The following is a 26,427-nucleotide window of genomic DNA, read 5'->3' on the forward strand; positions in this document are numbered from 1 at the left end:
AAAAGGTTAACTGCATGAAAACTACCTAATGGAACAGTTCCTAGGACACACTGAAGACTTGAACTCTGCCCAGGCCTCTTTTGGGAACACTGGCTTAGGCCAACACATGCCAAGGATCAAGCTAATGATTTAACAGTAAGATGAATTCTCTTGCAGTGTCTGGCAACATTCCCAGTCATGACTGAAATTTTTTTAGAAGAGAAATAATCACAGGTTTGATTTCCAGATCTATTGATGTTTTTCCACAGCACTGTTTCTGTCTTCATTCAAGTAACATCATCTTCCCTTGCCTCAGTTTAAAAAAATAAACAAACAAACAAAAATCAACAACACAACAACACAAGCTTGTTGCAGAGGTACAAATCCTTTGACAGGCCTTGGAGATTGGTGCAAAAAGATGCACAAAGTCCAGTATTTGTTAAAAACAGATAAAGCAAGGTCAAAGAATGAATTAATTTATCTCACTAGCCAGTTTCATTGACTGTTCAGGAAATACTACTATATGGAATACACTTCTGGGGGATTTTTAAATTATTCCACTCTTTTTGAAATTCAAAATTCATATACTTTGAACACAACAACCAAGGACAGATGGCAGAAATGGTGACACAGAAAGGTTCAAGGTGTAAAGTAGCAAGATACTGTAAAAGAAAGAAAGATGTCCAGAATTTTGACAAAGAAAACAACAGATATTTCTAGATAAAAAGGTGAATGGCCAGGGAAGTCAAAATGCTGGCAAAGGAATAGACTGCAAACATATATCCTCTCAAACGTATCACCTCAAACATTCCCATCCAAAAGTTATTTTCCGATATTCCTCTTCCCAGCTTTGCAGATACTCATCCTGCACACAAGCCCACCAAGTTTTAGATGTCATTATCTTTAAACGGCATGGACTCCTCAGCTATTCCTCTAAGAAAACTGTGTTTCTGTTATTGAGCATGATCAAAATTAACTTCTTCCTTCCTTTCCTTGCCAGCTACGCTCCTAATGAGCTTTACTTTTTTGCCTCCAAGCTGAGAACATTATTTATGGCATAGACTTCTTATGGGAAAGTCTAAGAGTAGCTGAAGATAGGAAATGTTCAAATATCCCCTGACAGATAAAGCAGCAGATCATTACTTTGATATGACCATAATGAGTCCACTGTACTCAGTTCACACATTCTCACTCGTGTAAATTGCAGCTCTAACATTTCTCATCCACGTCCATGTCTGAGCAAATCAAGACCCTACAACACATTATCTGCATGTAAACATTTATTTGCCAGATATCATCCTCTTCTCTGAACAGAGTTCTTTTAGTTCACAGTATGAAGTACCACAGTATAAACCTTCTCTCATCAAGTGAATTACACAAATAAGCCAAACTGTGGGCTGAGCAAAGCACAATCACATGTTCTTTTCACCTGGCTGGTCCCAATGATACGAACAACTCTGTTACAAGCCTGGAAGCCATTCAGAAATACCTAGAAAGAGGTAAAGTCTCTAGAAAAATACCAACTAGCCTGTACCAAATTTCACAGAGCCAGAGAAGCCTCAGTCACATCAACTACTGCTTCTACCTAGTAAATTGTAAACCAAGTGGCCACAGTACTGAACCCAAGTTGGTGATCTGCCAAAAAAGACACAAGGGAGCAAGACTCTGCACACTGAGCATACAAAAATTTTTAAAGCAATCATTGTGACAGATACAGATTAACTTTTTTATTAACTTGATACAGATTAACTTGTGATTGCAGCACAGAATATTTATTCACGTTTTGCAGGCACCAAAATGCAAACAGACTAGCACATGGGGGAGAAGACATCTGTCTGCCTGGGACTGGTGCACTGCACAGTCACATGTGTTGGCCATGGCTGGAGCATGACCACAGTCCATGACCTGGTCAGACTTACCAAAACAAGCACTTGAACTTCTGCCCAACAACCTTAAAACTGTTTGTGTGGAGGTCACATCTGAAATTGTGGATTGTATGAACCTAAAAATGTGGAAAAGTGGCCCTCAGGAAAGCAGAATTCCTCTTAAGAAGTTCCTAGTGGTAACAGCCACCCCCATAAACAGTGTTCACCCTGGCCTTGGAAAACAGCAGCAACTCTAGCCCAAGCAATTTCCCCTCTCCAGTTATCCAGACAGATGTTCTTCAGTGTTTGTACAATTCTGGACATAGTCCTGGGGCTCCAGTGGTTTCAGCTGACTGAACCTATGAAAATGGTTCAACTGGGAAAAAAAAAGTAGCATCTCATTGCTGAAACCTTATCTTATGTGTATAAAGTGTCCCAGACAAACAACGGCTTTATTTCAGCCCTTGCTGTGCCTAGTAATATTCACAATTTGGCTCATACTAACGCTGACCATCTTTAAATCTGTACTCCCTCACTATCAATATTGGGTTTCACTCACCTTGTTACATCAATGCAATAGCTTAGCACTGTGCTACCCAGCTCCATCTCTTGTCAGAGCTTGTCCCAATTCACCCACACTGTACATCAGCTCATCACTCTGTCTGATCATCAGTCAGTCTGATTTCTCGCTTTCCTCTCTCCCAGTTCCAATTCTCTCTTTCCCAGAGAAGCAACACTGTAGAAAGATTCTAACCACGAACACTGGGAAAAGCAAATTTATTTCAATAAGATCATAACTTTCCAAATGCAAAAAAAAAGATATTTTTTGTGAATGCAACACCTTGCCCTTCAGAGTAGAGAATGAACCCATGGCCGCATCACCTGTTCCATACTGTTTGTATCCCTAGATATGACACAGGAGGGTTCAAATTTCCCTGGAAACACAAGTTTTGCATTGCAATACTCTATTAATAAAGCTTTTGCACTAACAAAATCTGTGTGCAACAACATTCCTCACTTCATCTGTATTGAGTGAGCTAGCAAACTCAGCTTTTACCATGAGAGCTCAGATATTTACCAGCACCAAAAGATCAGTGCAAAAATGCCTACTGGCTGAACTGTCTGTGGGAACCTCTGTTGTCCTGAAGACCATGGTGATCGTGACATAAGAAACATGCACAAGCCCAAGGGGACAGAAGGAAAAAGGTGTCTGTCCATCCTCTTTCCTTGTCTTCTCTTGATAGCTAACTAAATCAAATGCATTCAAAGCATACTGAGTCTCATATGGATCTCCACAAAGCATACTGAGTCTCATATGGATCTCCACAAATAAAGATTAAAGTATGTAACTTAGATTTTTTTTTTTTTTTAAAAGAACATTCACAGGACACTTAAGCATATGTTGCATGTGCTGATTTCAAACCTTCAGCTGCTGTAACTGCTCTGAGTGTCCAATATAAACACAGCACTAGTCATAGAACATCATAACAACATTGATTGGAAAAGGACTTGGTTCAGTTTAAAGAACATTCTTGACTGACCGTGGCTCCTAAACTCTACTTCAGACCTCTTTAAAAGCAGTCGTGTGACTTGGAACAATGATAACAAGTGAAATTTTATTGAAATTAATGGAATTGAGAAAGCATGCTAATATATCCTGTAATTTTGCACTAGCAGAAATTATCTCACAAAGACTTTAGAGGGGAAAAATGTGTTGTTTAGCCTCTCACTACACCTGAGGAAGAAAATCTGAAAACTGTTCTAGACATCACTTCAACATACTACTCTATTCTCTTTAGAGTTGAAGGTGAAACTGAATACAGCTAATCAGGCTAAAAGCAACAACCTCTTTCACACCAAAAAAAAAAAAAGAAGAAAAAAAATTAAAAAACATAACTGCTCTTATATTCATTTGTTATAGCCAGATCAATACCAGCAACAAAATTGGTTTGGGGTTTTTTTAGGGATAACAGAGTAACCTACTTCTCTCTCAGTACCCAGAAAAAGAGAAAACTGTAGCACACAGAGTACTTTCCTGCTAAAATACACGCTAGCAGAAAATCATCCTCTTCCTGTAGTACACGAAACAAATGTTTACAAAAGAGTCCCGATTAGCAGTAATCACACTTATTACAGAAGTCCCTGAGGACACACCAAGGACATGGATTCATTTTGTTTGACCTGCACAAAGTAAAAAAGGAAAGAAAAAGGTTCTAGATGAGACGACATCCATCAAGCTTCAGGTCATAAAGTAGGAGCAGAACAGGCAGTTATCCAGCCTTTTAGTACGGACATAATAATCTCACTTAGGGAAAGACAACAGGATCAACTGTCTTTTCTATTCCATCTTTGGTTTCTTAGTTGCTGTCTTTCAAATTATGAGAGGGTGCCAACATTATTAACAGGAAGAGGTTAATTTTAAACACCTCTACATAAAACTAAACACCTAATAACTAAAACAGATTTCAAGTAGTAGATGCTCTTTTTCCTGAAATGTGAGTAAATTCTTGACCACCACTGGGAAGCACACACTTAGCAAAGAATCAGTTTAATTTGAACATTCTACCAGACACTGGAAATGCTAAAAAGGGTTACACTCAGCCAAAGCAGAGGGTATTTTATCAGTCATCAAGAAAAAGGGGAACGCTCAGACTTGCTGGTACTTGCAGGAATCTTGGGAAGAAATATAAGAAAATATGATGGGTTTGTGCTGAAGCTTTCCATTGAAACTGTGAAAAGAAGAGGTGAGCCAGCAGGACTGTCTGGTAATAAGGCAGAGGACATATGGAACATTTTCCACCCATCCTGAATCTGTTCTTACCCTTTGCAACTATCATTCCTACTCCCACAAGTTATTTCCTTTAGTTTTGTCCACTCAACTGACTGACACTGTGTGTGTATGGATATGTTTCTGCACTTAGCTGCCAAGTGTGCAACAAACACCTCTAAAAAGCAAAAAGTAGAAAGTAACCAAAAAAAATCTAAAGGGGGCTGCAGCAGAGCAGAAGGTTACTGAGTTGTAAATTCATCATCACAATATTGAATGTGCCCTTTGTGACACTACTAGCAGTTACAAACTGCAATCAGAATAGCACTTCTCAAATTAAGGGCTATTGCTCAGTTCCCCTGAGCCTCTAAAACTTACACAGCTCTTCTCATGGTTTCACATTCTAGTCAGCAACGGGTCTTCATAAAAAATAATGACTGATGACTACTTCCAGTTACAGATGGCTTAGCCACGAACAAAGATCTCCTAGCAGGTCCAGCATGTAGGAACTTCTGTTCTATTGGAATTGCAGCATGCTCAGTGTATGCTTACCCTGCCTGAAAACCAAGGAAGGAAAATACACAGGTTAAGCATGTCGACAGAAGCCTGCATTTTTGATATGGAAAGGCAACCTCTCCAATACTAGTCAGATGTCTGTAGTAGCAAAAAATCCATAATTCTGTCCAGTTTGGAAAAAAAAAATCCTAATAAATATATTTGTATATTTGTAGAAAATATTTTTAGTTTAAATATCCAAGTTGCCAAAGAAGAATGCTTTTGTTACCCAGGGGAAGTGTACTGATGGACCAATGACTGGACACAACGACAACAAAAAACCCCACCACCCACCAAGAAATGAAAAAAAAAATCCAAAAAGCCAAGAAAATTCTAAACCCACACATGTCCTGAGCATTTGGATAGACTTTTAACACCACTATTAGAACAGGTGCAGTCTTGTTGTATAAAATTATAAAATGCTATAATTACTTCTGGATGTGCAAAGAACATATGAGTGCAACTACTGTAGCAATAAACACAGGTTTCTTGTGATTCAGAGAAGCTCTTACTGTGTAACACCTACTCTACCTGTGACAGATGAGGCCACTATAAAAAAATATACACTGTTGCACTGCTGCCAATAGTCAGCGGTGAGATTTCAGCCCTAACAGAGATTGGAGAAAGAATCTTGGTGTTTCTTCATTACACATAGATCATCACACATAGATTCTGAAAAAGAAGTCCATTAAAAATTTGATGACTGATCAACCACTCTGCAGGTATAAACTACACCATTATTCCACACTGAAAGAAAGTGCAGAAATACATAAAGGAGACTTTTTTAAACAATCTCTAGGCAAGGTTTCTATGTGTTTCACAGCCTGTCATAAGCATTTTGACCATTCCACTTTGTTAGCAGTGCTGCATTGCACATGTAGGGACTGAAAAGTTCAGTTCAGAGATCAGGCTTGTAAAATCAGACCTGTAGGTCTCAAAGTAACTCCAGGTCCAAGCCAGCTGGAAGTTTAGATGCATGCCCAGTTCCAAGATGTAGATATCAAACTCCTGCAAGTCATCCCTCTGGAAAGCCAAATGCTACCTCCTCCCTCACTTCAGCAGTTCTTGTGCACTTTTGGTTTAGGGGACAGTCAAAATACTTCAGAAAATGTCATCGTACTTTTGGTAACCTAGGCAAGCACACGTGTCTAGTATCCTCAGACAGCCTCTGGAATGCAATCTAGTCTTAACAAAATCCAGATCATAATTAAGAAGGTGTAAGTGTTAAGGGGGTGCTGTGTCAGCAGACTCACCACTGAGTGTCCCAATTAAAAGGCGGAGATTAATTTTCCTTTTTGCTGCAGAAAAATGAGCAGTGATATGCCTGAGAACACAGGGAACCTTACCTGGAGACTACTAACATCGACAAATTAAGCCTTGAAGATTTTTCCCCTCCTCCTGAAAAGGTAACTTTGATCTTTAACCTACTTCCTATCTCTGTACAAACTTGCTGCTCTTTTACCCTCTGTTAGTAGCCTTAGACTACTCATTAACAAACATGCGGTTAAAACTTGGACCAGTTTTAACAAAGAACTAACTTTCAGTGTCAGTTTAAAAAACAAAACAAAACCAAACCAAAAAACCAGAAACAGCATGGAAGCAACTGCAAGAAATCTGGAATACAGAGAGTGCTGTAACTGTGTACAAAGGTTTGCTCTGAAGTTTGGGTGCAATTTCAGTAGGCAGGATTAAAAGACATCTACGTATTGGTCTGCTAGTTTCAAAAGACTCATGTGATGGATGAAGAAACACTGCAGAGGTGCATGGGAAGGGGAAACAAAAGGCAAGTATGGTGAATCAGCTCTCTGCTCATGCCATTACCATTATACCAGCTCTGTGAACTGCTGTCCCTGCACCTCTAAAACTCCTTTTTCTGCAGCTTGCCATCTGAACTGTTTCAGAGCTATCAAGAGATATGTAGGTAGAAGGGTTCTTTTCAGGATAAAGAACTGATGAGAGGATTTAATACTGTTTTGAAATAATACTGCGTTATGGGGAAAAAGTCCTAACTTTTCACACGATTTCAAGACAAATCATGAATTTGTGGTCTGGAAATAAAGATAATTTTCTCACACCAAAAACTAGTGCTTACAATCTCAGTAGCTATTGAACTATTCACGCCAGATGAATCCAGCTTTCAAATACCCATGGCTTCGGTCTGTAAGCAGAACAAGTGTGTATCTGATACAATTTCATAAATTCAAAGTAGCTGTTAGCAGGGTTTACTGGCCAGGCTCCAAGGGGAGGCAAATCAAGTTTCCAAAAAAACATTTTTAATTCAACCATTTTGGAACAGTTTTCACACCAAAAAGGTAGGGGGAAAAAAACCCCAAATAACAAAAACTAAACACCCTGTTTCACAAGTCCTGACCCTAGAAATGTGGGATGTCCCAGTTCCTCCAAGGAAGAACCAAATACCTAGAGAAAATCTTCTGAACTAACCAGTCCCTAAGGCAGGGCTGAAGGCAAGAACCCTGAAAAAAATCTTACCTCCTTTTCACACAAACAGAGCAGACTAGAAATTAAGACTACTCTCTACCTCCTCTGTATTAAAAAAAGATAGAAAGGAATCACTTTTCAATTTCTTTTCTTTCCAGTTAGTTTAAATGGATTGTTACTGTAGGGAGGGAGAAAATTTTCAGATCTTACATGGTAAAATCCTACTGGAACACTCTATGTTGGAAAACACTTAGGGAAAGAGATTTGCTTTGTTTCTTACTGTTCAAATATTGTTTCTTCTCTATTTTTCTACATTTATTGTTTCAGCATCTTCCACCATTACTATAAAAACTTCACTGAATAGTATCAAAGTTGAAGCGTATCACCCTCTGGCCAAAAGGAACCAGAGAGAAAAGAAGATGCTAAATTACAAATGTGATATGACAAAAAATGCAGTCTGAAAGCCCTACAGTCTTTTCAGTTCAGTAGTCTGCATGATACAGTCTGCAAAGCATGGCTTAATGATCAGACTTCTTCATACATACATACATACATATACTCCTGGCTTCTCCAGGAATTTCCTCTGTCTTACAAGGTCCACAATAAGTAAAGCATTGAAAATTTTTCAAATAACTCCTCACATATCATATAGATCCTGGAGGGCACAAGACTCAGCTGTATTTCCCACTCTGTGCCCATTACATTCCTCTTACTTTCTTTGAAGCAGTAACAATCCCCAGAAGTTTATTAGGACATTTTGATGGAATACAATCGCTTTTAAGCAAAGCAACATTAAATAAACATTCCAGTGTTAATATTTCTCTGGGGTGGTCTTCCTTTACTTAGGTAATGTGGATTGATAGAGCTAGTCTGAACAATAGCAACAGCACTGAGTGCTCAGAGATATTAATTCAATTCCAATTGTTTGGAGAGAGAATCCTCTGTTTTAGACCAAGTTTCCTGCTGATACTAAAGAATACCGAAGTCCAGACCTCTCCACCTTCCTCCTCCCCCCTCCCCACCTACACTAGCTTCAAGGGTGGAAGCTAAATAGCAAAGTACAATCTCCAGTTAAAAAATAAAAGGGAACTACGGTGGTATTATGAAACATGGCAATGTGGTGAACAGATACACGGGACCAATCCAAACAGATACCTGATCCAGATTCTGAAACTGGGCATCTCCACAGCCCTCAGTCAGGTTAGACTAGACTAGAAGGCAAATATCTGCATCTGGGCTACAACCTCCACAACTGCTGTGGAGCACCTGCACCTGCTGTCTGTGTCATGAACACAAAATAGATGATTTTGCCGCCCAAAACTCTTAAAACCCTACACTTCATAGGCTTCACCTTCCAATCAGTTTCTTCCATCCCTTCCCTGTCTCACTTACGTTGCAGACCTATCGGGGTTTTTGCAACACAGCGAGGTATCTGTGTGCTTTATATGTACACTATGCACTATCCTCTACTATTTAGATCTACTGAAATACCAACAGACAAGGCTCGAGTTGTTCCAGCAGGAAAATTTACGCAAAAGCTTCACTCAGATGAGGCCAGAGCAGCACAACTTCTGTTCCATACCCGCTCATGTCATCAAGCTACATCTACTCCTTGTTTTCCCCTCTCCCACAGCCGATCCTGCGTGATCGGACCTGCGTGAGCCGGACCCAGAGCCGGGTGTTGGGGAGACCCGACTTGGGCCGCTCGGGGCCCGGAGCCATGGGGGGCCCGCAAGGCTGCTGCTCAGAGACGGAGCCCCAGGGGCCGCTCCGCCCGCCCCCCGCAGAACACAGCGACCCTTTCCAGCCCCCACCGCGGCAGCCGGGGCCACGACCAGGCAGGACCCCCCCGTCTCCAGCCCGCCGGGCCCTGCCAGCCGCCGATCCCCGCCCTCTGCCCGGGCTCGCACCCGGCCCGGCCCGCACCCGGCCCGGTTCTGCCCCGAGGGGCGCTCCCCCCGCCACCGCCGGGCAATGGGGGCGCCGGGGACGCGGCTCCCAGAAGCCCGAGCCGCCGGCAGCGGGCGGGAGCGCAGCGGAGCGGCCGGGCCCGCACTCACCGGCAGCGAGGAACACCAGACCGCCACCGCTCGCCGTCAGGGGCCGCCGGGCGCAGGCAGGGAAGGGGCGGTGGCGGGCGGGCCCCGCCCCGCGCCCTAAGGCCGGAGCCGCGGCGGGATGGCCGCCAGCCGCTGGAGCAGGAGGCGGGAAGCGAGAGAGGGCAGCCAGCCAGCCAGCCAGCCAGCCGTGCAGCCGGACGGCGGGGGCGCGGAGCGGGCGGGCTTCCCCTTCCTGCCCGCAGCCCTGGCCCCGGCTCGCCCCTCAGCGAGCCGCCGCCTCCCTCGGCCAGCGCCTCTCCCTGGATGCAGGGGGAAGAGAGGAAGCGCTGTCAGTGCGGAGGGCAGGGTGGGCTGGGGGGTGGCACCGAGGTCAAGGTCAGATCTGCTGCGGGCAGAGCCACCTCACGGACGGGGGCTGTGACATGGGCAGCGGGCTGTGGTGTGCAGGAGGGTGCTCCGAGCCCGTGAGCTTACTCCGGCTTCTGAGTCCAGAGGTCACAGAATCACAGAGTATGCTGAGTCGGAAGGGACTGGCAAGGGTTATTGAGTCCTGGTCCTGCACAAGACCATCCACAGGAGTCACAGAATGTGCCCGAGATCGTTGCCCAAATGCTTCTTGAACTCTGCGAGGCTTGGTGCTGTGACCATTTCCCTGGGGAGCCTGTTCCAGCAGCCAACCATCCTCTGTGTGAAGAACCTTTTTCTAATATCCAACCTAAACCTCCCCTGGCACTACATCAGGCCATTTCCTCAGGTCCTGTCACTGGTCACCAGAGACATCAGTGTCTGCCCCTCCTGTTCCCCTCACGATGAAGCTGTAGACTGGGATGAGGTCTCCCCTCAGCCTTCTCTTCTCCAGGCTGAACAGACCAAGTGACCTCAGCCGCTCCTCATATAGCTTGGGCCTGGAAGAGAACAGATGTAGCTCAGGACACTGCCTGACACACAGGGCTGCCTCCTCATCCTTGCCTCAGTGTGATAGGAGCGGGAACTGACATTGCTTCTTGGGGCTGGGGGAGAGTTTTGCCAACTGGCGTGGCTTTTGGCAAAAACACCTTTGCTTACAAAATGGTCAAGATCAATATCCTGACGTCAATACTGAAGAACAATGTCAGAGTACAGGACATCCTAGAGCACCTGATTTACATCACCCCCACAGTCGAGCGTTTATCAGTGCCCAGTGTGTCCCCAGAAGAATGATGTACAGTTTGGGCCTGAACAATGTTGAGCACATTCAGTACAAGTAGCTCGATGTGCAGCTGCAGTGCAAGCTGCAGGTTGAGCTCTGGATGCTGGGAGCCAGAAGCAAGAGGCCAGGAGCTGGTGCCTGACCCTTTGCATAACAAAGGACATCAGGACCTGTGGCTCAGCCAGGTGACCAGACACTGAGGGACACAGCAGGAGTCAATGGTTCAGCTGAAGACTCCAGATTTTCACGCAGACTTTCAGACTGTCTAGGTATAAGAACCCAGGGTTTGCTTAGCTCAGTCTCTCCTTGAAAGCACCCAGCTTGAGCTGTTATTATGTTGCTGCACTATAATTAAAGTAGTTTAAGAATCCAGACCTCTGAGACTCTGCTATGGGAAACCTGGTGCCAATCTGTTAAGGAACCCTGGTCTGACTGCGTAAGAGGGAGGTGTGCAGGGAGTGGAATGGGGCATGCATGGGCTCACTGGAGCCTCCCACTGCAAAAGGACCTTAGTCCCATCTCACGTGGTGCAAGTGTGACTGCCAGAGTGGCTCCTGGATGGTCATACAGGAGAGTTTCCTTAACAACAAAGCAAACTAAAAACCATCTACTTCTAGGAAAATAATTGGATACATATTAAAGGGAGCTTGCATGGAAGGAATGTAAGTATCTTACAAGTCTGGGGAAGCTCTTGGAAAGCAGTAGCTAGGGGACATGCTAACCACTGAGAGTTAAGGAAAAGACCAGTAATGTTTTGGTTTTACCTGAAGAAAACTTAGGCTAAGAACAAACTCAGGTGATTGCTGGCATTGCTGTAGAGGAGCAAGTCTCAGGTGAGCAAGTTGATGCAAAGAGTGAAAATGGAAGTACTTAGCTCTACTCGGAAAGAAGGATAAAACATAGAAAATGCCCACAATGTCTCTCCTACTTGTTTGTGGGTTGCATTCCTGCACACCAACCTGTGCTGGCAGATCCTCCTGCCAACACACACTGTCTAACTGGAACTGGCAGACCAGAAGAAATCAGTCGTAGGTACCCCATGGTCTAGCCAACAAGATAGTGTACAATTTTTTTTTTTTAACTAAATACTGAAATCCTGGCTTTGGCACATCTGCTACTGATTTTACTGGAACAGTTAAGGCTTCTAGGGCCTCTTGTAGTTAAAAATGCTATTTTCTGACCTGATACATCTAAATGGCCTTTTGAGTTATCATTGAAAATCTTTTCCAGGTTGACCTGTTTTCTGTTCAGCACAAATACCACATGCTCTAGTTCACATGTACTTTTTTTTAGTTCTCCTTTTAGAATTGAATTAGTTTTTAGAACATAGGATTTGCTTTAACAAATGGTTAACATGGAACTGGACATTCATTTATAATATTCTTTTCAAACCTTTGGACAGATAGGTTCACAAGATTGAGGCTGGCAGAACAAAGTCATATGTGTAGTTTGGCTGTTGAAGGTGAAGACCCATATTTTCTACAGGACCCCCCAAAATAGTAGGTGACTGACAGTCTGAAAAGCCAAAGAATTTCTAATACCTCTTTCCTTAGAACTGCAGATGTTTCCTTATTTGATAGAAATTTTTATTTTTGTATATTTCTAATTAATAGATAAATAATAATAAAATAATTATTATTAATAATAAATTATATCGATTAACTATAAATTATAATTATAATTAATAATATTGATAATGTTAATTAATTAATTAATTAAAAAATAAAATAATAATAAAAGCATTTCCAGTATGTTCCTCTTTGTGAGATAAAGTCCTATAATAACTCTTTGGATCACTTCCTTTTTTTTTTTTTTTTAAATGGATTGTGATATTTTTATTGTTGTTTTTTCTAACAGAACCAAGGCCCATGTGTATCACAAAGTTTTGAATCATTGATAAAATTTTTCATACCTAGATACCAAAGCAATTGCTGCAAAATCTGATTAACCTAAAATCTCCTGGGCAAAAAGCAAAGACCAGTAAAATAACAGGTCAGCAACAGAAATGGAAAATTCATACATCAGGTCTGACTTCCACCAGTGCATATCTGCAAGGTTTGTATGTTCTGTTCTGTGGGGAGGGAAGGCCTCTGAGGTTGAGGGGTTAAAAGGAAGATTTTATATCACAGAAAGAGAGGCAGAACTGCTTCAGCCTCTGCTGGTTCTGTATAAGGAAACAGAGGCCATCATGGGATTGGAAGACAGGCTGTTTGTTCAGGGGTTTATGGTAATGCTGTCTGAAGGTTATTGCAGGCTGACACTTACATCATGAGTATTTGAGGCTGTCATTCTTCTCAATGGGGATGAGTTTACCATAGTGTGTCTTAAAGTTTGTTTCAGGATTTGCCTCTCTCCCAAGTCTGTCAGAAGGTGAGAGCTACATTAGATCCATTGTTTGTGAGGAAGATGTTTACTGAAATGAGTTCTTGGTTTTAGAATCAGATTGCAAGGATGTCCAGCAGTTTTCTTGGGCAATCCTGGGTTAAAGAAAATTACTTTCAGTTCTTACAGTGAAGATGGGCTTAAATAGGAATAACAATTGCAGTCATGAGCACCCCAGTGCTCGTGACTTCCTGCTTTTAGGGTTTTTCATTAAACTATTTCACAGCAGATGAGGAACTATGTGTCATTCCTTTGTCCTTTCTGTCTTACTGAAATCCATTTACAAGAAGCTCGGTCTAAGCTCAGATTCCTTCTAGAACGTTCAAGGTTATTCACCAGTGTCCTAGAATTCCAGGGAGCATATCACATCTGTTTAATTCCTATCCTACTTCACTCTTGTGTCTCTAAGCACATTTCATTCTTTCTGATCCTATCAAGAAGCTACAAATTCTTTGAATTCCCAAGGGGCAGCTTTCAGCTTATTATAACCAGCAAAACCTTAATATATGGCAATAGACTTCTGTGTTGTGGCAATCCTCCATGAAGGCTCAGCTGATCACTGAGGTTGCAGCAATTACACGATTGCTGCAATCACAGGATTGCTTCAATCAGTCTCTAACTGGGCTGGGACAGAGATGAGGGGGAGGCAATAAAATGGAATTGTCAGCCTAGAGAACCCAGAGCTGTTTGTCCTTTGAAGTGGTCATCCCAAAGAAGTGTCTGCATGTATCCTCCTGCTTTTCCTGGCTCCCTGCAGTATAATGAAAGTGCCTAGTGAGGTTTGCTCCGGAGTGCTGTGTCCCCATAAGCAGCACCTAAGGGTACATCATTTAATGTAGTATGTTCTACAGAGCATGAAATGAATTTACATATTCAAATGAATTCAGCACTCAGTAAAAGTGTTTCACTCCAGGAAACTATCTGTGAATGAGTGTGAGAACTGGCGTGACAACTTGCAGGTTGTGGCCTACAGCTTGTCCTGAGTACGGGAAAATAAATTTGTTTGATGGCTCACAAAGGAGTTCATGCTCAGATTTCATTGTCAGTCACAACTGTTTTAAGCTGTTTGAATTGTTGCTGTGCAAAAGAAGTGCAAGTCTAAAAAGAGAGAGTGCAACATCTCTCAGAAGACATCTTGGAAATACCAGAGTGTGTTCTGGTTATTGACCTAAGTGACTTGCTGCATCTCCCTCTTTAATTAGATGATTGTTCATCCTCTAAAGGAAATTATATGGTAGGCATATTTTAGCAAATGTATCAATAAATGTATTATAATTTGCTTCTGCTCTTAGCACTAATTTACTTAATTGTCCTTTTTTTTTAAATGAGTGTTCCCATAGTTACCGTAACGTTTATTGAATTTCTCTTTCAATAGCAAAACAAAGATTTCAGTTCTGCCATCTACTGGTTGAACGGGGTTAAGCGGAGGCGCGGTGTCATTCCCAGCTCGTAGAGGGCATTGACTTGGGAGCAGATCCTGAGCTTGCTCCTGAATAGAAACTCACATAGGTGTACTTTCAAGGAACAATACAGTTCTCTTGCAGAATAAAAGCACTTGTTAGACTCTGAGAGAGGAACTGAAAAAAAGGTACTTGAGGATGGGATTATGTACCATGTCTGAGACAAGTTACAAGTGTTGTCACTTGATTGTCCACACTGTGCATTCAGTGCCAGACTACATAATGTTTTTGGAGAATTTCTTCCGAAGTGGATAACCTCTGATCAGTCACTGTAATCTCTTACAGTTGCTGTGCTGAGCATTAGAAAGACAAACTGTTTGCAACACAGAAGTGGAAGGAATGTTCTTGTCTCTTTGGACATTATATAACTTGCCGTAAATGCAGAAGTCTTTGATGACCACCAGTGTATTTATCTGCATAGCTGGAATGGTGAAGACGACTTTACCTGCACCAGATCCCTGGGAATGCTCATCCGAAAACAACACATATTCCAAATATTCTTTAAACTTTAGGTGTATCTGCAATGTGCAATAACCTTAGTTAGCCTGGACCTGTGCAGTTCATAGTCTGTGCTGCAGTTGCACTAACACTGCCTTACTGAGGTCAGGACTCTGGCAGAAAATGTTAATTATCTGATACAACTGAAAAAGGATGAAAGGGGGAGAAAACTAATGCAGAAAGTTGGAAGAAGAAACAAACTCTGGAGCACAGGCTGCTGTAACAACTACCATGTGACTAGTCCAAGGTACCTGTTTTAACTCTGTGGCTGTACCTGCCTAAAGAACTTGCACACAGTCATTAACCCCTACCTAAGAGGCATCTATTTCCTACTACATGCTCACTGCACGCATTTGGTGACTGGTAAACGTAACAGCCTTGAACATATGTACAGCACTATCCTTACATTCCCTTTATAGTTCTGTTGAACATCTTCATTAGTTCTGTTTATATCTTTGCTGATGATCTGGATGAGGGGATTGAGTGTATCATTAGCAAATCTGCAGATGACACCAAGCTGGGAGGGGCGTGTTGATCTGCTGGAAGGCAGGAGGGCTCTGCAGAGGGACCTGGATAGGCTGGAGAGTTGGGCTGCTTCCAATGGGATGAGGTTCAACAGGGCCAAGTGCCGGGTCCTGCACTTTGGCCACAACAACCCCCTGCAGCACCACAGGCTGGGCACAGAGTGGCTGGAGAGCAGCCAGGTGGAAAGGGATCTGGAAGTCTGGGTTGACAGGAGGCTGAACATGAGCCAGAGTGTGCCCAGGTGGCCAAGAAGGCCAATGGCATCCTGGCCTGGATCAGGAACAGTGTGGCAGCAGGAGCAGGGCAGTGATCCTTCCCCTGTACTCAGCACTGGTGAGGCCACACCTTGAGTATTGTGTTCAGCTCTGGGCCCCTCAGTCCAAGAAAGACATTGAGGTGCTGGAGCAGGTCCAGAGAAGAGCAACGAGGCTGGTGAAGGGACTTGAACACAAGTCCTGTGAGGAGAGGCTGAGGGGCTGCTGACACCTGGTTCTGACATTCATTTCAATGCTTATTTAGGCCTTATTTGCCAAATACCATTTTTACCCTTGGGCAACTCATTCATTCATAATAGAAGATTGCACAAAACTCTGAGGGGAGACTAGGGCCAGGTTCAGTGCAGGAGCTAAGAGCAGAGTCTGACTATTCTTTCCTGCTTCCTACATACATGGAGATGGAGGAGGACAAGAAAGCATCTGAAAATAAATCTCATTGATCTCTCTAAAGTATGCGTAGTGATAGAAAAACTTGTTTCAAACCCGAAACTCTTAATTTTCCAGGATTTCATTCTCTCCTGTGATTGATCATTTACATATTCATGTCAAAAGAACTACTGATGAAATAATTTCTTCAAAGTGTGAAAATTGACATCCATATCAAAAGCAAACACTTATTCACAGCTGTAAAGAACAACTGGCTCATTATAGAAAGCAATAGAGAACACTCTTCTTGAAAGGAAGTCCTTATTTTATACTGCCTTTACACGTATGTTTTGATTAAAGAGCAAAGACGCAGAGAAAAGCATTGGAAATTCCTTTGCTGCACCCTAATGGTAGACTATGCTTGTCCATCATATTTTGCTTATCTTCATATCTGAACATGACTGATTACCTGTTCTTAACTACTTTTCAATGAAAAATTGGATATTGCCTATTTTTCAAAAAATGTTTGTACTCATTCTTTGCTTTCTGATTTCTCAATTTTCCTGCAGCAAGTCAACATGCTGAATAAAAACAGCATTCACAATTTAAGAATTTAAGTTTCTTCTGAGGCTTCCACTGACCAGACCAAACCAGATCACTTATGATATGGCACAGTCAGGACAGATGTTTCCCTGACATATTTTCCCGCCTCTTAGGGCAGATAGTAAATGTACCACAAAAGATATACCCTGACCCCTAGTGAAAGTGAGAGCACAGAGCTAAATTACACCTCACACCAGGTACTGCAGTACTATTTCTGTTTTTAAAAGGTGTCTTTTTTTGCCTCTTTTCAAGTAGTTCAAATCTTTCCATACATCTAATCCTGCAGTAGGATCTACTTCAGTAGTTGCACTAACCAATAGGGCTCACGCTCAACATGAGTATAACATAGCAAAGTAGACAGAGGTTAGTGGGGTTTATTACCCTCTTTCTTAGCACAACATTTAGATGCCATGAGAATGGGCAATCCTCTACTACTGCTCTATGTGCAAACAGTACCTCCATTGTTAATCTCTGTTTCAGTGAACAGACTGACTCATTCACTACAGACCTTAATCAAAAGCAGTGACTGTGTCAAGAGAAAGCTATCCAATGGGACTTACAGTGAAACATTAATTTGTATTTATGAGGCTCTCAATGCTTCATTTCCATCAGTGAAATCTCGTTCACTTTTTTTTTAATGCAGTTCAGCACTCCAGTGCTAAGACTTCCATGGTGCCAGTGATCTATGGTGGGAATCTGCATGGTTCATGGCTTTTCTGCCCCATAACCAGCCTGCAGAAGGGTCCCTGAGTTTAGGCTGTGCAGAAAAGCTCTCAGCTTCTTTCCCAGGAGTTGCTTCCAGGCCCATCACAGCTTTGGAGCTGGAGGTGCTGGTGCCTGTTCCCAAGCTGTAATGCACTGGTGCAGAATTGTGTTTAACTTGGTGGATCGCGTTTTGAAGTTGGGTGTTCATTTCTTCTGGCCTGCAGGGAACTTAAGGACATTAGCCTATGCCGGGATAATGTCGCTGCCACATTGCCTTCCCTGCCTGACCTGCTGTTGCCTGAGCTATCAGCTGTCCTGCACACCTCTGAAGTTTCTATCCACAACTGCCTGCTTGTCCCGCCCAGTTATGTCGCAGGGCACACAAGCAGATTTTTAATTGTTTTGGAAAACTCACATTCTTTCTGAAATCTTGAACTGAGTTACGCACTGTAAAGGGTGATAGAGCAGATCAGCAGCCCTCCTGGGCGAAAACAGGGAATTGTTATCGTACTGAAGCTGGATCTAACTTTGAGGTTGCCCCTGCTCTCAGCTCCAGAGTCCTCTCCTATCCTACATTATTCAGTGAAATAGACACCTGCAAAACCAGTGCTTTCAGCACCATTCACAGGATGTATCTTTCCATGAATCAACAGAACCCACTTCAGCTACAAACTTCATTACAGGGTAGAAGAAGGAAGTGTAATGTTTACCAGGGGGAGCAAACAGGGACTTACCACTTAACAGACCATTTTTTTTATTGTTCACATATAGGGATATGCATCTGCTCCTGCTTCCGTTTTCCTTATTGTGAAACACAGCAGATCCAAGGCAGTGGTATCCTGGTCAGGGGGTGTTTGTTTCCGTTCAGCTGTACGAGAGGACAGTAGTGATCAAGCTGGTGCGGGACAGCTGGCCCAGCAGGCCCATAACAAGGGACACCAAGGGGGCACAGAAATACTGCTCAAGACTGTGCAGGACAGCTGAAGCCAGCATGATAGCATGCCCTTTAGCACCATCCCAAATGCTACTCCAGAAGAAGATGGGAGTCCCTCCAGGTGTGAGGTTATATGGAGTGCCTGGGCATCTTCCCAGGGTGATACTGGCCTCATCCAGGGGAAGTTGAGGTCTGGCTGAGGTGCAGGGCTGCTTGCTGTGGAAGCTATGGGGAGAAGGCTAGCACACCCCACTTCAGCAGAGAAGATAGGCAGGAGAACAACAGGATTGCTCCAAGGAGGCACTTGCTAGAGGTGAGTGCTGGAGCCCTGTGCTGTGGTGGTGGGTCCATGTTCTCTGACTGAGTGAGGGCACTTTGGTTTGGGCAGCAATATCAGCCGTGCTGTGCAAACCTAGAGAACTGTGCTAGGCCACTGTCTTCTTAGGAACCAAGGAGTCTAGGCCATAGTTTATTAGGAGGTGACAGAATTAGCCTGAGCTGGGACTAGACAGAATTATAGCTCCTGCACCTAGGTGAGTTGACTACAAATCGATTTCATTACACTATAGACATCTATAGCCCCACACTGAGCCCACTGAGCTCTCCTGTGCAGCAGTGGGCTGATATTTCTTAATTTTATTATTATTTAATTATAATTTAATAATTGTGTAATTCTAATTTCATAATCATTTAATCATCAATAAATGCCTTCAACTTCACGAAGATGAATTCTTCCAAGAATTCATCTGCAACAGCTGCTTAAGAGGGGGGTCAGCTAAAGGTTGTACTTGACTTTTTAGTAGGTGGGGACTCCCAAGGTGGGAAGGTTTAGGAGCTTGTGGCTCCTGGCAAGAGGAGGATGGCTCCTTTTGCTCACTCAGGTATGAACGGAGGGCACTCAGGTGCAACACTGAAAACAGTTAAACAGAAACAAGCTCAGTCAGGAAAGGCATCTGAGCCTGGAACACATTCCTTCACAAGGGCAGAGTGAGCGATGGTGGCTGCAGGCTCTGCTTTCACTGACCAAACTTACTGTCTCAAAAAGGTTTGCTGTTTGCCAGGGCCTTTAGTCTGGGATGCTTTTGTCAAGCCCTTAGACCACCCCCTCCTGTCGTCCATGTGGACACAAGTGACACAGCCAAAGGAGAGTCTCATGCGTGACCACATCGCTCTGGAGCCTAGCACAGGTGGTGTTTCCTTATATTCTGGCTGGTGAAGGAGTATGTTTATCCTGCGGACCAACAGATTCATCAGACATAAAGAGAAATAAGGCTATAATATATATATATATGTGTGTGTGTGTGTGTGTGTGTGTGTATAGAGAGAGAAAAAAATTACATATGTATATATATAAATGGTGCTTCATGTACTGGGTTTCTGATACGTGATTAGAATGTAGAATCAGAAGCTGCTTTGTGGTTTTAACAACATCAGACTCGGAGACTTTATTTTCAGTTTGCACAACCCTTACCAAACCTTAACAGAAATCTGTAACATGGATGTTTCTGCATATTTTGCAGTTCAAAATGCACCAACTAAGCTACTCTATTTGTAAGAATTGCTTACGTGTTCCCTACGTCCAGAGAAAAAATGTGATCAAATAAATTAAACTAAGAATCCTTTACAATAAATAAAACAAACCCTAGTTGGTTTTCTGTTTGGTTGGTTGGCTGTTTTTTTCTCCCAGAGAAGTGATTCCTGAACTCTGAGCAAATCTCTTATGTTCTGTGTCAGGAATTTATTTGTTCTAAAATGTAAGAGCTGGAAATATGCTATTGAAGGTTAAAATCAGTGTATTTGAAGCACAAATGGCTTGCCTGTTGTATCATCATACTTGCTAGCTGATTGGACATAAAACTTCAGCCTCTTGACTTTGCTATCTCATTACATAGTTTTCTTTACTGTCAGCTCTGATAGGGCTTATTATTTACAAATCTCACTTGTGTTAGCAGAACAAGAGAAGTTCCTGTGATAGAAAGAAATGTAAATGCTAAAATATTATAAGAGTTCAGCAGTTATGTCTGCCTGTGACAAATTTCTCTGCCTTTTTTTTAAATACTTACTAGTGCTGACTATAATGATTTTTGTAAAATAAAGATATATTACTTGATGTGGTTCTGTGTAGGTTTGGGTTTTTTTCCCCACAGGAGGTGGATGAATTTAAATTGGAGCATTTTCTTCTTGTCAAAATCTCTTTACTCATGTCAAATGTGGATATATATTTGATATATAAATATTGATATGTAATTTTTTTTTTTAGATTGTGTAGTCTAATGTGTTCCACATTATATCTTTTATCTGAAAAAGTATGATCTCTTATTCAGGATAAATAAAGAATTAAATAAAATGTTGAAAGACATACCAGCTATCTTACTGCATAACTTGAAAGTGAGACAGAACTTTGCGTTGGCTTTCCATATCAGAGCTTTTGCTTCTCTTAGTCAGGGCAGTTGTTGGTGCTTTTAACTAACAAGTCTGCACTTGATTTATTTGTAGTGTGATCAGAACAGCTGCTGTAAAGAATTATTTTTTTTTTTCAGGAGGTAAGCTGTAAAGCTACTATGAAGCAAAAAAGAAAACATTCTAGATACTTCCCTATACTTCTTTGTAGTGTGAGTATAAAAAGTTGAATTTGTCTTTTGTTTTCCATTGCAGACAAAGAGTGCGCACATGTGACCTAAAATATGCTCCTTGTCTCTTCAGCTGTGAGATTTTGGGGGGGGGAAGTATCCTATTTAAATGAACATCAGGATTTGCTCTTGTTTCAGACATCACCAACTTGGAGAGCCAAAAAAGCTACAAATTCAAAACTTCTCTTGCCTAGGAAGGTGATACTTTATGAACCACTTCATTTTATGAGCCAATTACATTGTGTTTCAATTTCCAAATACTGATGTTGACAAGGGAATAGCTATAGATGTCATTTATCTGGACCTCTTTAAAGCCTTTGACACTGTATCCGTCTTGCTAAGGTGGAGAAAGAGAGATTTGATGGGTGGACTGTTAGCTGGATAAGAAATGGATGACATCCAGAGGGTAGTGGTCAACAACTCAGAGTCCCAGTGGACAAGTGGTATCCCTCATGGGTCCATATTGGAACCAGTGTTATTCATTATCTTCATTAATGACATAGATGAAGGAACTGAGTGCACTCTCAGCAAGTTTGCAGATGACACCAAGCTGAGTGGTGAGGCTGACGGACCTGAAGGACAGGATGGCATCCAAAGGGACCTGGATAGGCTTGAGAAGTGGGCCCATAGGAATCTCGTGATGTTCAACAAGACAAAGTTCAAGGCACTGCACCTGGGTTGAGGCAACTCCTGCTATCAGCACAGGCTGAGGATGAACAGATTGACAGCAGTTCTGCTGAGAAGGGCTTGGGAATGCTGATGGCTGGACATGAGCCGGACATGTGCACTTGCAGCCCAGAATGCTGATTGTGTCCTGGGCTGCATCAAAAGCAGAGTGGGCAGCAGGGAAAGGGAGGAGCCCTTCTACTCTGCTCTGGTGAGACCCCACCTGGAACACTCTGGGGTCTACCTCTGGGGTCCTCAGAAGAGGAAGGACTTTGACCTGCTCAAGTGAGTCCAGAGGAGACCACCAAGATGATTAGAGGGATGGAGCACCTCTCCCGTGAAGATAGGTTGAGAGAATTTGGATTGTCCAGCCTGGAGAAGGGAAGGATCCCAGGTCACCTAATTGTGGCCTTCCAGTATGTGAAAGGATCCTACATGAAAGCTGGAGAGGAACTCTTTACAAGGGCATGTAAGAGGGGCATGTCTTCATAAGACAGGGAGGAATGGCTTCAAACTGAAAAAGAGTAGGTTTAGATTAGATATTGGGAAGAAATTCTTTATTATGAGGGTGGTGAGGCACTGGAACAGGTTGCCCAGAGTCCGATCCCTGGAAGTGCTCATGGTCAGGTTGGACGGGGGTTTTGAGCAACCTGGTCTAAGGAAAGGTGTCTCTGCCCATGGCAGAAGCAGTTAGATGGTCTTTAAGATCCCTTCCAACCCAAACCAGTCTTGGATTCTACGATATCATTAATTTCTCCTGCCTGTTCAGGTCTCTCTGGATGGCAGTTTCCCCAGCTTGGAGTCATTTTCTAGCCTGAAAATACTGCTCTCCATCACCCTCTCTATGTTCTTGATAAAGGTGCTCAATGCAACAGGTCCCAGGAGAGACCTCTGTAGTACTCCTCCTATGATGGGCCTCCAGGTAGAGTTCAAGTGTTACTCATTAACCCCTACCTGCTGCACTCAACCATCTAACCAGTTTTTTACTCATAAAGTTGTCCACCCATGCTGGACCATAACATTCCACTTTGGGTACATGAATATTGTGGGAGACCAAGTGATAAACCTTGCTGAAGTCAAGGTTCCACTGGTGTCCCCTCCTACACAGATCTATCCATTTGTCATGGAAAGCAATCAGGTTGCTCGGGCATCACTGACTGTTGGCAAATCCAGTACTGGCCGCTCCTCATCATCTTCTTGTCCATGTGCCCAGAAATGTGTTCCAGGAGGCCTTGTGCTACAACCTTTACAAAGACCAAAGCAAGGTTGAGTTTGTGGAAGAAGGGATCTATCATTAAGGCCCTTGGCTCTTTCATTGTAGTCAGCAGGCAAACACCTTCAAAGGTTTCACACTGCTTCCCTCTTTCCAGGTCTCTTGTATATCTGGGACTTGATAAATCTCTAAAGTATCTCAGCTATGTTTTCTAAATCATGTTTTTAGGAGCAATTAGAAATATTTTAAACCTTTTGTATCTAACTATATCTCACTCTTTCTCCAACCATAAAAAGGCATATTATGCTTTTTTTGGTCACTTAAGTTGTTTCTATTGTTTCTCCTTGAGAAGGTCAAATCCTCCTGTTCATAAATACATTCATATTAACAACATGGAAAGAAGATGTAAAATAAGAGTAGGAGAAATTAAAAGAAGTTTTTTCACTGCTGGTCTGCAGGACAACGGGATAGTTTATTACACCTTTCACCAAAATACAAATAAATCAGAACCAAGAATGAAAATTTTAACTAATCTTTTATTGCCTTCATGGCTTAATGAATGCACCTGCTTATGTTTCAAGCAGCTCAGTGGAGATTGTTGGAAGTTAAGATCAAGGACACAGTCAGACAAGCAGAGATGTGGACAGCATACATCTATATATACACAAAACCCACAAGCATAGCCTCCTTTCTTGTCCCAACCTACTCCATTTGCCTAATGCAATAACATTCAAAGAAACAGGCATTCTGAAGATTAGCAACAGAGAAACACCCAGGTATGTCAGTGCTTTCCAAACTAGCAGCAAGAAGTGAACATAAAGGACAAAACTCCCCATGTTTCAGAGGAAGGAAACTGCTCAGCAGAATCCCTTATCTCTTTTTGTAAAGGCAGAGATGTTGATTTTAGAAGGCAAACCCTGTGGCAAATCATCTTCTTCTCCCAGTGCAGCATCAGAAATCCTGAGGTGGAGCTCTGTGTGCTCTAAAACAGTACGAGGATGGGGTAGCAAAACTCTCCGGTTTAATGTGGTGGTAAGACACTGAAGGTCTCACCTCTGAGTCCAGAGGAAGGGTTTAGAGCACAAGTCTTCTGAGGGGCAGCTGAGGGAGCTGGAGTTGTCTCGCCTGGAGAGAGGGAGGTTCAGGGGGTACCTTTCACTCACTGCAACCACATGAAAGGAGGGTGGGGGTCCGCCTCTTATCCCGGGTAACCAGCGACACCCTCAAGCTGTGCCAGGGCGGTCTCAGCGCGGACATCAGGAGGAATCTCTCGGCGGAAAGGACGGCTTGACCGCGGAACGGGGCTGCCCGGGGAGGCGGTGTCCGGGAGAGGGGCCCTGAGGGCGCGGCCGCCAGGGGGCAGCGCGGCTCCGCCCGCCCGGGCTCTGAGGCGGCACCGCCCCCGCCCGCCCCCGCCGGCGGCCGTGGCGGAAGCGCGGGCAGCGCCGGTGCCGCGGAGCGGGCGGGCGGGCGGCGGGCATGGCGGACGGGGCGCGCTCGCTGCGCGGCGGCGGCGGCGGCGGCGGCGGGGGCAGCCCGGCCTCCAGCCCGGTGCTGGGCGGGCGGGGCCGCGCCGCGGCGGGGGGCGGCAGCCCGCCGGGCCACGCGTTCCGCAGGGTGACCCTGACCAAGCCCACCTTCTGCCACTACTGCACCGACTTCATCTGGGGGCTGGCCGGCTACCAGTGCGAGGGTAAGGGGCTGCCGGGGCGCCGCGGGGGCCGGGCGGGACCGGCTGGGCACGCGTCTGGGGCAAGGTGTGTGTGTGTGGGGGGGGGGGGGGGGGGGGGAAGGAAAAAGAAATGGCTAAAAATACTGCTGGTGAAAACTCTAATAATAACATCTAACAACGGACTGTGTAACACTAAAATACGATAACAACGCATAGTAATAAAACCGATCCTAAAATATAATACTAAAATGCAGCGCTGAAATGTAATACTGGAATATGTTAATGAAATATAATGCTAAAATACAACACGAAATATAATATTAAAACCAGTACATTCTACAAATTTTTTTTTCTTAACAGTAGTAATAAATATTTTAATAATAATAGTAGTAAATCAGAGAAATCAAGTCTGGAACCAACAACAATGCTGAAAATTCTACTCCTGTTAACAAGTGGTAAGAATAAATTCTGACAACGGTGAGTCTAACAATAATAATTTTAATAACTATAATAACTAATCACAACCCTGGTAATGATAATAATAAAAATGCTAACAATAATAATAAAAAGTCAGAGGTGTGGCACCGCTCACTCCTTTGTGGTGACCTCGGGTGTTTGCCACGATCTGGCAGTGCCATGGCCCATCCTGGGGTGGCCTCCACCTGTGAGCCACCCACCACCCCAGCAGTTCACCGTGGATCCATCCCTTAGTTGCTAAAGCGCTTGATGGCACGGAGGAACTGAGACCAGTGTGGAGTTTGAACCTTTTAAACCTGGTCTGACGCCAGGGAGGGGAGAGAGAATCACTGGCTCTCCTTGTCGGCCTACATGACCTCAGCTGAAGGTGACAAAATCATGGCTTGTTCTGATGCAGTGAAATCAAGTGGTGTCACAGGGACAAGAGGGGATCTATGTGTGCCTCTTCAAAGAAAAACAAAAAAACAAACAAAACCCAAACGGTTCCCTGGTGTCTTCATGGGCCCATGCAGCCCAACCAGCTTGGGTTGCAGCTCCAAAACCACATCTGGAAGAGTGGGGTTGTGCAAGAGCGTCATTGTTTGGGTGGGTATCACACAAGGCTGTAGGTGTAGAACAAGTACCTTGCAGTTCTTGATATATCTCCTGTCTTTGTCACTGTTGTGGGTAAAGAGGGTGCGCGATTAAATTGGGTGGAAGTCATGTTCCTGTGTGGTGCAAAGCAAGTCTTGCAAGAAAGGTTTAATATTTGCTTAAAACTTTTCCACGGGATGTGTTGTTCTGCAGAACAACATAGCAGAAAGTCACTACTTACCCTAATCAGCTGAAAAGTCCCAAACTCAATTGAAAATTTCTTACATTGTGAAAATGCACAAAGCTGTTCTTCTGTGGTCTCTTATTCTGTCACTGACTTAAAAAAATTGGAGTCAAAAAAGTGGGCATTCCGGTGTTAGTTTTGTCACTTGAAACTGAGTGGTTTTGGTAATGGTAACAGGTAGAAAAATGTGAAAGGTTTGCCCAGGATGTCTAACTTTTTTTTTTCCATTTGCACATTATATACTTAAAGATAGTCCATAGCTGCAACAATTTAGGGGTTTTTCCTAGTTTGTAGATCCTAGTTTGAAAAGTGCGCTGACAGTTTGCATCCTGAAATTGTTCTTCCCCTTT

General features: G+C 43.4%; 2 protein-coding genes across 2 annotated transcripts in view; one reads left to right on the plus strand and one right to left on the minus strand.

Annotated features, from left to right (window-relative positions):
• ACO1 (aconitase 1) overlaps nucleotides 1–9,749 on the minus strand; it is a 37,177-nt gene extending 27,428 nt beyond the window's left edge. The window contains exon 1 of the mRNA XM_027884685.1: nucleotides 9,666–9,749. The gene's annotated coding sequence lies outside the window, so the exon portion shown is untranslated. The remainder of the gene's footprint in view (nucleotides 1–9,665) is intronic.
• Nucleotides 9,750–24,590: 14,841 nt separating this feature from the next.
• Nucleotides 24,591–26,427, plus strand: part of DGKQ (diacylglycerol kinase theta) — an 86,466-nt gene continuing 84,629 nt past the window's right edge. The window contains exon 1 of the mRNA XM_027884654.1: nucleotides 24,591–24,804. Coding sequence (XP_027740455.1) covers nucleotides 24,591–24,804 — 214 coding nt within the window. The remainder of the gene's footprint in view (nucleotides 24,805–26,427) is intronic.

This window comes from Empidonax traillii, unplaced genomic scaffold (genome assembly GCF_003031625.1).
Source record: "Empidonax traillii isolate 1590-97213 ecotype Southwest subspecies unplaced genomic scaffold, ASM303162v1 scaffold152:size925058, whole genome shotgun sequence".
In the NCBI taxonomy this organism is placed as follows: domain Eukaryota; kingdom Metazoa; phylum Chordata; class Aves; order Passeriformes; family Tyrannidae; genus Empidonax; species Empidonax traillii.